The sequence below is a fragment of the Mastigoproctus giganteus genome, chromosome 7 (assembly GCF_048544385.1).
Source record: "Mastigoproctus giganteus isolate SK-2022 chromosome 7, ASM4854438v1, whole genome shotgun sequence".
Lineage (NCBI taxonomy): Eukaryota > Metazoa > Arthropoda > Arachnida > Uropygi > Thelyphonidae > Mastigoproctus > Mastigoproctus giganteus.
In genome coordinates, this window is record NC_143581.1 from 7,225,587 (window position 1) to 7,239,695 (window position 14,109).

The following is a 14,109-nucleotide window of genomic DNA, read 5'->3' on the forward strand; positions in this document are numbered from 1 at the left end:
GTTCATCTTGAGTTGTTTTTCTTGTGGCTTCAGCTTTATGATCAGTAAGAACTATCACAATTTCAGAGCATAATACAGAGAACCTCATCAGCATTTTGCTGGACTCAGCCAACATGTTTCAGTGTAAAAAAAAATTAAGTAGTTGTAATCAATGCCCATTTCTGTCACAAATCTGCCTTATTTAAGCCACTAGATTTCACATAATTGACAATTTCTATTAGTGTCTTAAAAATATCTTTTAGCAAATGATATACAAATGACACTCCTGCAAAACTGAAATTTGCTTTCAGAAAATTTCAGTTTTGGAGAAATGATTTTCACAGCTAAATTTTCCCTGAGGAGGGAAAATTTAGCTGTGAAAAGTACAGCTCAAGATACCCACACAGATATGTGAACCCCCAGTTGGGAACCCCAGATTACCCCATATCAAAGTTGGAACGACAAAACAATTTGTTAAAGCAGAACTTAAATTCGTGTACATAAATATGTCACAAAGGTGACATATTTATATCCTCAAGTAAAGCAAATGTTATCTTCACGGGAACTGGAAAACAAAATGACTGACACTGAGTGAATTCTCTGCAGTCATTTTACAACTTGAAATGAATTGTTTTCTTCCTAATGTTAAGAGCAAAAATTACAGAAAAATTGGGTGCAGAATATCAGTCAAGTGCCAATAATTGGAAATGTCACTACCATCACAAACTACCATCATCAAATGAAATGTAACTACCATCATCAAAAAAAAATTTTCTTGGAGTGAGGTGTCACAAGAGATATCAATCAATTCTTTTGTGGACAGGACAGATGAGTTTCAGTCTTTCAAGAAAGGGTATTTTCTTTCCTTTTACCATTGATGGTAGTTACATCTTTAAGTAAATCCCACATCAATACACTGTGATCACTGTCACCTAGTGGTTCCTTTACCTGAAAATTCTTAATGCATGAATAATCACTGCTGATAATCAGATCAAGGGTATTACTCCCTCTGGTTGCCACTCGAACATGTTGCTGTAAAAAACAATCCTACAATAAATCCACAAAAGTCATACTAGCATGCGAGTGACCAACCCCAAGTTCCAGTCAATATCTGAAAAGTTAAAATCCACCATTACAAGATATTCTGATTTACTGGCCCATTCTGTTTCTTTGCACAACTGTTCATTGTACTCATCAGAGTCATTAGGCCTATAACATACTCCTACTCTCAATTTTCTCCTTTCCAGTGTTTATGTCACACCAAACAGACTCAACATTGTACTGTCCACCCATGTCAATTGGATGCACTTCCTTAGATTTTATGTTTCTTAACTAACATTACAACTCCCTCCTCCCTTCCTACCCTGTAGGTCCTTTCTGTACACATTTTACTCCCCAAATATCAATTCTGCACTGCTTATGACATGGTGTGACACAATGTCTCTGATATCCCAACAATATCTGCCACTGATGCCTTGATCACTGCTTCAAATTCACCAATTATATTTACTATACTTCTAGCATTAGTGTACATGCACATATACTGCAACAGGATCTAAGATGGGCAGAGAAATAGCAAAGTTAGGCAGATGGGCAGAGAAATAGCAATTGAATGGTACCAGGGTTCAGTGCTGAGCCCATTACTGTTTTGTGCATTCATCAATGATACTGATGAAGGAATATCTGGCAAAATGTCCAAGTTTGCAGATGATACAAAGGTTGGCAGGATTATTCCTGTAAAGACAGCACGCTACTGCAACAGGATATAGATAAGTTGGGCAAATGGGCTGAGAAGTGGCAACTGAGTTTTTAACATTGACAAATGCAAAGTACTACATATGGGTAGCAGTAACCCAAGAAAAACGTACCAATTGTGCGGTAATACACTCAGGGAAGTGAAAAAGACCTGGGAATAATTGTGCAGTCACATATGAAGTTCTCTGAGCAATGCAGACAAGCCGCAAGAACAGCTCATGGGGTTCTGTCAATGATATACAGAAATTTTGCTAGAAGGGATAAGGAGCTATCCCATTGTATAAGGCAATGGTCAGACCACAACGCGAGTACTGTGTACAGGTCTGTAGGCCTTATTTTAGGAAGGATGTAGATTTACTAGAACGAGGGCACCTCCGTAGCCAGGTGGGCAGGAGCAGCAGTGCATAGCACACGCTTCTTTATTAGACCGGAGCTCGAGCCCGTGCCCACCAAATACGGAGGATGTGGAAAGGTCAGGGAATGACCAAGTATAAAGAGTAAGCCAAAGTATAAAAAAATTTATTTACTTTTCTTTCAATTCTGGCACTGATACAAATTAAGGACATATTTAGAATCACCATAAGGAATTCCTACAGAAAGACCAAGAAATGCAAATATACAGAACTATTTTGAAAATGTGTTATAAGCATAAATATTTCAACAACAGTTCTGCTTTAATGACACTTCTTATTAAAGTGTCATTCGGTTTTTTCGGCTCATGCTGGAACAAGCTGTAACTTGTTTGATTGTTATTTGGTTTTTTAGGCGCATTAGCAACTAAGGCCATATTGCTCCAGAGATATGGGGGTGGTCATTTCCTGACCTTTCCGTATCATCTATATTTGGTGGTCATGGGCTCGAATCCCGGTCTAATCAAGAAGTGTGTGCTATGCACTGCTGCTCTTACCCACCTGGCTACGGAGGCACCCCAAGCTGTAGCAAATTAATGGTATAGCATTGCATGCTGAGGATACCTGAACAATAGAGGACATTAAGCTCATGTATCTGCAGAAATTAGACAAAAAATATATTTTTTTTTAAATACTAGCTTATTTGTAGTTTTTATAAGAAAACTGAGAGCTTATACCTGTAATTGATATCACTAATTTGTAGAAATTCTTTATGAAAATAATGCAGCTGGATTATAGTAATGATGAGAAAAAAATGTTGGAGTAAGAAGCTTTAAAAATAAAGTACCAGGATCAGATTCATACACTTCAAGGCCCAAATCCTTCTGCCTAAAAAAAATTTAAAAAAAAAAAAGCGAATTACTGAAAATCAATACAAATGCCTACCAAAACAATAACTGCTTTCTAAATCATTGTTGTTTCGGCAAATCCTCCTATGTTCAAGTTGATATAAAAAATTTATTTGTAATAATAACTATTCTGTTAAATTGAACTCAATTTGCTTTATTTTCATTCAGTGGTAAATCATCAATTAAATGGCAGTTTTGGAGTAACAAACTCCCTTCATAGGACAATAGTTTTTTTTTTTTTTTTTTTTTGAAAATAAATATTCACATAGGAGCTTTTGTCAAAATGAAGAAATAGTTTTAAAGCTATACAATATTTGTATTTCAAAACCAAAAATTTGCATTAAATGATGACAAAAATACATTATCAAAATTTATTACATTGGCTAAATTTGAAAATTCTTTTATATATAAAATATTAATATATCCACATACAACTTTAATAATCAATAAATTCAAAGAGCACAGGAACATTAAAAAAAACAACAAAAATAAAACTGCTTCAGTTAGTCATTATCAGTAGCAGAAAAAGAGAGAGAATTTCCAATTTACTGATTAGAATGTAAATTAAATTAAAAAACTAATTTTAATAACATATTAAAACACTGCACTCCACTAGATTTGAATTTATGCTCTGTCACACAAGTAGTCTGAGCAAAAGGAACAATGTTATCAGCATTCACCTTGCTCAAAGCCTTAAACACCTCAAATCAATTCGCCATGCAGGTGCCTAGTATCCAGATGCTGCAATTTGCAGAACTGACCTTACCAATTCTCATTGCCATTCCCTGTACCCATTCCAACAGATCCACATCCTTCCTAAAATGAGATCTCCCAACTTGCATGCAGCCTAACCACTGCCATATACAATGGGATAATCATTTCACTATCACTACTAGCAAAATTCCTGTACATCACTGACAAAACCCATGAGCTGTCCTGGCAACATGTCTGCACAGTTCAGAGAACTTCATATCTGGCTGCACAATTAGTTCTAGGTCTCTTTCATTTTCCATTACTCTCAGTGTATTATCCTGGCATTTCTGTTACCTATATGCAATACCTTACTATGTAAATGTTCAACTTCAACTGCTATTTCTCAGCCCATCTGCCTGAGAGAGAGAATCTTTATTGCAATATTAAAATAACATGGGCAAAGTACAGTTTATATTGCAACCTACCAATCAAGGGATGCAGGGCAGAGGTTTATATGTTTATAAATTACTCTGATTACTGTCATTAACCACCCTGCCAACCTTTCTATCATATGCAAACTTTGCTATTATGCCTGATCATCAATATCATTAATAAATATAGAAAACAATGGGCTCACTGAACTCTATGGGTAACTCAAATAATAACATTAGTCCACAAAGCGCAGTGTCCACAAATAACCATTCTTCCCCCCCCACTTAATCGTCCCTTTATCCATAACTTACCTTTAAGCAACACTGCTCCAATTTGTACAGCAGTCTTTATGTGCAACAGTATCAAAAGCTTTCCTGAAATCCAAGTATGATATCAAAATAATTTTTTACATCCAGTTCCTTTGTCACTGCATCGCAGTATCCAATCAAACTGGCCAGACAAGAACTCCCCTTAGCCCATTCTGTGACTGAAGTATAATTAAAGTCCAATCTAGATGGTCCTTCATTACTTCTTACTTCTTTAAGCAGTGACTATTATTTTTGCTGTACACAAGTTAAGCTACCAGGTCTGTAATTACTCATGTGACCCTTTAATCCCCACTCTTGTGAAATGAGGATACATTCACAAATCTCCAGCTCTCATTATTATTGCTAAAGGTTTGCTTACCTCTATTGCTGCTTCCATTAATATAATTGGATAACACCACCCCAGATGCCTTTCTGTTTAGATTCAAACAATTTCGCTTCCAATTTTTTTCTCATTATCATCAGCCATTTCAATCCACTGCAGGATGAAGGCCTCTCCAGCAACTTTCCAGTTTATGTTTTGTGCAATGGCCATCCATTTACTACCCACAAAGTCATGAATTTCATCTGTCAATCGCTGTCTTTGTCTTCCAAATTTTTTTCTAGCTGGTCTTGGGTACGAGTCTGTTATTTTCTTAGTCCATCTGTCATCAGGTCTTCAAGCTATCTGTCCTGCCCAAGACCATTTTAGTTCTTTCATTTTAATAAGAATGTCCTTTACTTGAGTTTGCTGCCTTATCCATGTGTTTCTCTTCTTATCTAACAGTCTTATTCCTAATATAATTCATTCCATTCTTTGCAGTGTAGTTCTCAGCTTATCTTCCATTCTTTTGGTGAGTGCCCAAGTTTCACTTCCATAAGTCATGGTGGGGAGTATACATTGGTTCATTATTTTATGTTTCTGACAAATTGGGATATTGCTCCTTAGTATGTGACTATATTTCCTGAATGTTATCCATCCAAAATTTATTCTTCTCTTGATTTCCAGCCATTTATCTTTATTACAGCTAATGACTTCTCCCAGATAAGTATATGAATCCACCCTTTCAATTACTGCTCCTTCAATCATTATATCCCTTTCTGTGGCATACTTGTTCATCATTACTTTTGTTTTAGTTATATTCATCTTTAGTCTGAAATCCTTACTAAATCTGCGTAACTGATTAAGATTTTCCTATAATTCTTTGGGATCATAGCTTATGATCACAATATCACCTATAAATCAAAAATGGTTTAGGTATCTCCAGTCACATTGACTCCTTTCTGCAACCAACCTAATCTTCTGAAAGCTTCCTCCAGGTCAGCAGTTTGTTATTTGGTTTTTAGGAGCATTAGCAACTAAGGCCATATTGCTCCAGGGATATGCGGTGGTCATTCCCTGACCTTTCTGCATCCTCCGTATTTGGTGGTTACTGGCTCGAACCCTGGTCTAATCAAGAAGCATGTGCTACGCACTGCTGCTTCTGCCCACCTGGCTACGGAGGCACCAAAAAAGGTCAGCAGTAAACAACTTCAGATATATTGTGTCTCCGTGTCAAACTCCTTTCTCAATTTTAAATTTGCTACTGTTTTTGCCTAGTCTAATAAAGGATGTAGCATTCTCATATTTTCTTCAAAATCATAATTTTTTGAATATATAATATCAGTGTAAATTTTCTTCAAAATCATAATGTATGGATGTCTATGCTTTGTTTTTCCTATACCCAAAACGTTGCCTTATGCTTTATGGAGTCAAATACCTTTTCATAATCCACAAATGCCACACATAATAGTGTTTTATATTCATTTGCTTTCTCTTAGCTGTGACATTACGTGAAGGTGATCCATAGTTGAGAATCCTGTCCTAAAGTCAGCTTGATCTGTCAGTTGATTCTCATCAAGCATTCTTTCTAATCTGTTAGTAATGATCCTTGTGAACAACTTGTAGATGTGGGATAACAAACTAATTGGTCTATAATTTCCGATTTCTGATTTATCTCCTTTCTTATGCAGCAAAACAATGACTGCATTATTCCACTCCTTTTCTAAAGGATTTTGTGAAGAGTCTTGCCAGTTTCTGTGTCATGCTCTTCCTCCCCATTTTATCAACTCTACAGTAACTTCATCTTCCCCCGAGGCTTTCTGATTCTTCATTTTCCTCAACGTGTGTTCTACTTCATCTGAAATGAAATTGGATATGTTGTATGTGTTACTAATTTCCTCTAGTCAGTTGTTTTGACTTAATGCTTTTCTACTTTTCTTGTGTTAAAATCTTCTTATGTCTTCTCTGAGTCTCTTTCTAATGGCTTTGCATAATTCAGTATACTCAATTTTATCCTTCTCAGTGTTTATCTTGTCATCTTTGGTTCATCATGACAGTGTTTCTTGACTCATTTTTTTTTTCCCTTGGATTTCCTTTTTACCTATAGGTTTCTTGGGCTTCACCACTTTCAGAAAGTTGTAACATTCCTCGTCGATATCTTGGTCCTGAGCAGTCTTGCAGAAGCTCAAACTTGTTCTTAAGTTCCAGTACATACTGCTTTTTCTCCTCTTCTGTTACCTCAAAAACCATATTATTTACTCAAGTCAGATCTTTTTCCTTTCTTTTCTTACATCTATATCAAGTGTGCATTTTACCATTCTGTGATCACTTCCAACATTTACCTTGTTCAGGACATCATTCATAATATATCTTCTGTTACTGAGGATGAAGCCAATTTCATTAGTTGTTAATCCATTTGGGCTCTTCTATGTCCACTTTCTGTTCACCGTTTTCTTGAAAAAAGTATTCATTACTGACATTCTTCGAGATTCTGCAAATTCCACAAGTCTTTCACCTCTTTCACCAATTCCAAAATTTCCTATAGTTCCCCTTTCTGCACTATTTTGTATCTTTCAAACCTTATCATTAAAGTCCCACATAATGATACTGTAATGGATTTTCTGCCCATCTAGAAGACTCTCAAATTTGAGTGTACATTTCTTCAACCTCTTCATCATCATCTCAATGTTGGTGCATAAATCATTATAACCTTTAGCTTGTACCGCTTAGACATCCTGAGTAGTAGTCTTGACGCCCTTGGTGATGTACTTTTGAATTCCAAAATGTTGTTTTTTATATCTTTATCGACCAGAAAGTCAACTCCTCCTTTGCTCCTTTCATTGTTTCCATTTGTGTACTACAGATTTCACTTGATAAACTTATAAAGTGATTCATTTCTTCTTCTTGTTTCAGCCAAAAGGATGACATTGCAATTCACATTTTATATTTCCTTTTCCAGCTCTAATATCCTATCTTCACCGATGAGCAATCTTACATTGTAACAAGCCAAGTTCAGTTTCTGTGCATGGCAGCCTGATCATACAGAGATTCTTAGCACCCTCTGCTTCCACTCTGATCCTCTCTCTGCCATAACAGGGGGAGTGAAAGACACCGGGACTAAGGACCATATGTTTCATCATATTGTCATGTGCTGGAGGGTTTGGTCTTTTCCTCTTCATACTGACCAGGCGTCTTGAAGAGAACCACTCTACACGTTCGTTGCCACCTAAGTGACATAGCAGGGCTTACCATCAAGAAGGTGTGCATGAATTAGGGAGGTAGGCCAACCAGACTTCTCCTAAATCTTCTGAAATAGAAAGATATTGGATCCATCAGTGTTTTAAACCGAGCGTCTGATAACACACACAGAATGCCTGTTCTCCTGTAAGCCCCAATTTTTTCTCAGTTAACACTAAATCATTTAGCTCCTTGCTAGAATTTGATATATATTTCTGGTTCCCCCTCCCTAAAGAATTCCTCATGTGTAAATGTAGATGCAAAATATCTATTCAGTTTTTCAGCAACCCGAAAGAGTTAAACCATTGATAAAGTAGACCAATCTAATTCATTCCCTTCCTTCTACCGCAAATATAAGTAAAGTCTCTGCTGCTTTTCTTTGCATTCTCTTCCAGAGACTTCTGGCAAAGTGATCTGCCTTAGCCTGCTTAACCCCCTTTGTGACTTGATTGCAAACTAGTTTATATCTATCATAGACACTGTATCACTCATTTTGTAATTTATCATTCTGTAATTTTTTTTCATCTCTCTCTCTCTCATCAGAAATCGAATCAGTTTCATCTGATATCCATTAGACTGTTGGTATTCTTCCCCCACTGTTCCAAGTACTTATCATATTCTCTGGAATACTTCGGCCATGGAGGATATACTGTGAGGGTATCTGGAATTATACTATCTAAATATAACTGCCAATCAAGAGAGAATTTCTATATTCGAAATGCAATACACTTAATTATGTTCGGTTTATTGCAGTAAATGTTTCCCATTTTGGGGAAGAGAGGTATTAGCATAATGGATGATTAGCAATCTTTTAATCTTTGCAGTATAGTTTATCAAGTGGACTTGGTGGTGAAAAGTGAAAAAGGGGCTCAAAAGCTTCAATATATAGACTCTGAATTGGTGATATGCAACAGATTTCCAAAGAAATTTGTGTGCCATTATGATGAATTGGGTCAAGCCTTTCAAAATTCTTTTTCTAGCTGAATCATAAACACTATAATTAAGCTTTGATCTAATCAAAGCATAATATAAGAGTAGCAATATTTTATGATCAGCTCACCATGATGTAGCAGATACTGTTCTAAGAATATTTAGTTTTTTTTTCCAAGACAGATCATGTAGAGGTGTATTATGTGATTCAAGATATTAAATTTGGAGTCTAAAAAATGCCAAGGAATTTGTTGCTGCAGTTTAGAGGGATATAGGCTCTAAATTTCAAGTTATTTCTGGGTGCATTTTTCAATTTCTGTAAAAATGAATTGTAGCTGTTTTCTGTAATCAGATTCGACATCCATTATTTTTAGTCCATACAGCTATTTTATTTTCTACACTTTGAAACTGCCTATAGATCTAAGAACAGGTTCTGTTCTTAGTGCTACCCTCATAATACCTTCTTAATTTATGAATATGAACTTGGAAGATTCTGGATGAACACTGGAAAGTGTCCTCACAATGCAAAATCATGCAGATCATACAGTGTTGCCAGGCTGTACAAAATGCTTTCAAAAGATATCACAACTAGGGTGTTCATTTCTAGAAATACACTGCACACATTTATTTCAATTTTTAACATTAAATCATGTTTGGATCTTTTTTCCAAAAGCTATATTGATCTGGAATTTACCATTCTTTCCAAAGTTTTGCCCAAACAGGTAGTAAGGAAAATTGATCAGTAATTTGCTGGGTTAGTATGGTCTTTTCCAAATTTTGTAAACAGTAATAGTAATACTATTACTATAGTAACCGTGGCATATGATGCAAGAAAGCAAGCATATGAGCTTATGTAGCATCAGCAAAAAAAAAAAAAAATTCACACAACCATTCCCTCTAAATGTTTTGTCCAATTCCTCTTTAAATTTATTTAACCTATCAACTTCAACAATGACAGATGGAAGTTTGTTCCAGCAATTAACCACCCGCTGGCTAAAGTCAAATTTCCATACATCTATTCTACAGCTGTCTTTCATCAATTTGAATTTATGCCCCCTTAGGTTTGTAATCTGAACAAGTGGAAGAATCCCATCAGAATTCAGCATGCTCAACCCATTCAAGGCCTTATACACCTCAATCAGAACACCTCTCAGGTGCCTAGTCTCCAGCCGCTGCAATTTGCAGAACTTAAGCCTCTCTTATAAGAGGATCCCTTCATTCCCCTCACCAATCTTGTTGCCCTTCTCTGTACACGCTAAAGCAAAATGCAAGCACAGTGGAGAGTCACCACATACTGTTATAAGAGTCTTCTATGTATATCCTATTGTATAGCTGCAAAAAAACTGCAAAAGAATCATCACTTAGTTGTTTAATCATTGTGTAGTGGATTCTAACAGGAATCAGACCCCAGTATCCAGTTCTTTGATTGGATTAAACAGCTGTGTAATTCAGGCATGGTAAACAGACAGTTGTTCGGAAATTGTTGTATTGTAGTAAAGTTATGCTTATATTTTTCCATTTGTACTTCATGCCTTTACAAAAAACCTGATGATTTTGCTGAGAGAATGTAAAAAGCTTTAAACATGGTAATGAGCTGCATCTCTGTTATATCTTTTCCAATTCAGTGGAGGATTGGAGTGATGAAGGAAAAAGATCTATCAACGATTTGGCAGATTTTGCTACAGACTTAATCTTTGTACTTCTATTGATGGTTGAGGCAAATCAAATCCATGTGTTTTTTTTTTTTTTTTTTTTTAAACTCTTCAATGTTATATAATGAACTTTTGCACTTGCTTTATTATACTGCATTAAATATACCAACACTGATGGTGGTACACTTGTTAGGGAATACATTTCAGGCTTTGTTGGTGTCCATGACTGCTCCTTTTCACCTCAGGAGTAAGGACTTTTCCTTATTGCTTTCCAACAAAACTACCTGGTGACAGGAGCAGCGTGCCACCTAATGAACAAGTGGCTAGATTTAATATGGTTAGATTAGAGTAAAAGATGTTGCTATCCTTTCGAAGGTGGTAGATGACTTTCATCAACCGGAGAAATACCACCACTTTGCTTATTGGAGGCTTGAAGTGGTGAAACCCATGTTTAGTCTCTAGAGCAAAGTTTCCAGCATCCCCCTCCCCCCATACTTCTCCTTCAACCCATGCATGGTACTAAGTACTATAGGTTTTGATACCTTTCGTGTTTGGGGTTTTCAAAAAAAAAAAAAGGGGGGGGAAGGAAAGGAAAGAAACCTAAGCCTTAAGTTCCTTTCCTTTAGGCAGTGCCAGATAATAAGGAAGCTTTTATTTTAAGAAAATGTATTATAATGGGTTTGCTAATTAAAGAAGCACTTTACAATTGCAGTGAATTTGCTTGTTCACTAGAATGCTTGGCAGTTGGGGCTGGTGTTACAAAGAAAAAGACTGAAATACAGCATTATAATAATTTAAAAATAAAAATTATGCAAACTTACAGCTCAGGTGACACTTTCAGGTAATCATTCCAGTACTCAGGAAAATTTTTAAACTGGTAAGTATATATCAAAATAAGAACCAACATGGAAAAGATAATGACAGTGAGCCAAAAAGCATACATCACACGTCTCCATACATGGTAGGAAAGCTGCAAGTTAAAACATACAATACATTATTACATTTGATAAACTCTGATAAACACTGTGGCCAGATGACAGAGATAAATCTTATAACCACTCCCCCTTATTAAACAATTTAAGAAATACAAAGTAACTTTACACGACGTAAGTTATAAATCTCACTTTGACATATTTGCCAAAAACAAATGTTTTGTTAAAACACTTTTAAATAATAAGCTTGTTACAGTTGAACAAATAGAAAAAAAAATACCAGGAATTTGTCAACAGTTTAATCAACAGACAATGAATCAAAATGGAAATAAATTATCACAATTTTGTACAGACTAAATATAGAATTAACAATACACCTTTTTTGAACATAAAGAACAACATAAAATAACATGGACAAATAACAGTCGCAAGTTATTTGTCCCTTTTTTTTTTTTTTTTTTTGGTGTGGCTGATGCTGTATAAGCTTGCTTTCTTACATCATATGCCTCTACTAATGCTAACTGATTATATAATTACTAATAGAAATATCAAATTGGAAAATATAAAGGATGTATAAAACAGCACCATCAATACATATTGGAAGCCATCATAAATTAGTAGTGAAAACATTCAGATTTAGAGAATCCTTTAAGAAAAAGCAAAAAATAAATAGAGATAAAGCAACTAAATTCAAAATTGAATTAATACAAGATGAATGCATTAGAAATTTATAGAAAAATAGGTCAAGAGAATATACAAAATTAAAAGAAATAGAATATGAAAATCAGTCTTAATAAGAAAAATGGTAAAGGATTAAAAATTGTATAAATAAATTTATATAATTTCATATGCTGCTTTATTGTATAAATAAAGCAGCATATGAAACATTAGGATAATGAAATATAAAAAAGAATAAAAATGGATACTGTTATAGAGAAGAATAAAAGACTGAGCTAAAGTCAAAACAAGAGCATTTCAAAAACATTTATTATAAAACAAATGCACAGATATACCAAGAATATAAGGAGAATCAAAATAAAATCAATGAGAAATTAATAAAAATAAAACAAGAGAATTGGGATACGTTTTCAAAAGAATAAGAACCCGATTTCTACCAAGCACAAAGAAAAATACTGTGAATTGTACAAAATCAAAGAAAAGAATTAAATGAATATATTAAAATGACAAACAAAGATTCCACTATGGGGTAACTTATTTTAAAAAAATATACACAAGGAAAAATGCAGCAGCAAGTATTAGAAAGCAAGATCAGTGAAGGACACAATTAAAAGCAGAAGAAATTAAAGGAATAATAGGAAAACTGAAAAATACAAAAAGTGCAGGTATAGATAAAATAATGAGTTAGTATTAGCATATTAGCATAGGCATATGATGCAAGAAAGCCCATTCATTCACTCCAAATGTTTGTCTAGTTCTGCCTTGAACTTATTTAAGTTGTTGACCTCCACTACAACAGATGGAAGTGTGTTCCAACTATCAACCACCCACTAGCTAAAAGCAAATTTCTGCACATCTATTCTACAATTGTCTTTCCTCAATTTGAATTTATGTCCCCTCAGGTGAGTAATGAGCAAGAGGAAAAATCCCATCAGCACAGTTTGCTAAAACCATTCAAGGCCTTATATACCTCAATCAGATCACCTAGTCTCCAGAAGCTGCAATTCGAAGAACTTAAGCCTTTCTTTGTAACACCAACCCTTCATTCCTCTCACCAATCTAGTTTCCTCTCTGTACCCGTTCCAGCAGCTATACATCCTTCTTGAAATGATGCCTCCAGACCTGTATACAGTACTCAAGGTGTGGTCTGACCATTGCCTTATACAAGAGAATAATCACCTCCTTATCCCTGCTAGAAAAATTCCTGTATATCAGTGATAAGACACCATGAGCTACTCTTGCAGCCCGTCTGCACTGCTCAGAGAACTTCATATCTGCCTGCACAAATACCCCCAGGTCCTTTTCATTCTCCACTACCCTGAGTGTAGTACTACCCAGATGATACATTACTCTGGGGTTAACTGTTACCCATATGCAGTAATTTATATTTGTCAGTGTTAAACTTCAGTTGCCACCTCTCAGCCCATCTGCTCAACTTTTCCAGATCATGTTACAGAAGCATACTATCATTACTGTCATTAACAGCTCTGCCAACCTTTGTATCATCTGCAAAATTAGACATTAATCATGTAACTTTAACCATAAAATTACCAAAATATGGAGAAGAAAAGATATTATTAACAGATTATTAAAGAAAAGAACATGCCAAGTGATAGGTGGAAAAATAACAATACAAATATATAAAAAAGGAGACAATTGTCAGAAAATTATAGGGGTATAAACTTCATCAAACACTTCATTAAAACTGTATGCAATCAATTCTGAATACAAAAATCCTTAGAAGATGATAGACCAATTTATATATTTCATATATTTAATAAAAGCTTTTGACAGAAACATTAAAATAAAAGATGTAACAGAAATCTGAGTTGCACAGATTAATAGAAGTAATTAGAGTTAGATAAACAAATAATAAATGCATAATCAAAACAGATCAAGGAAATAACTAAAGGAATAAGAAAAGAATCCATTATCA

The 14,109-nt window shown here is 35.0% G+C and overlaps 1 protein-coding gene across 1 annotated transcript in view; it reads right to left on the reverse strand.

Annotated features, from left to right (window-relative positions):
* Window positions 1-14,109, reverse strand: part of LOC150082462 (piezo-type mechanosensitive ion channel component-like) — an 861,219-nt gene that overhangs the window by 546,451 nt on the left and 300,659 nt on the right. Inside the window, 3 exon segments of the mRNA XM_090377768.1 lie at window positions 2,822-2,898; window positions 2,900-2,972; window positions 11,385-11,533. Coding sequence (XP_090233894.1) covers window positions 2,822-2,898; window positions 2,900-2,972; window positions 11,385-11,533 — 299 coding nt within the window.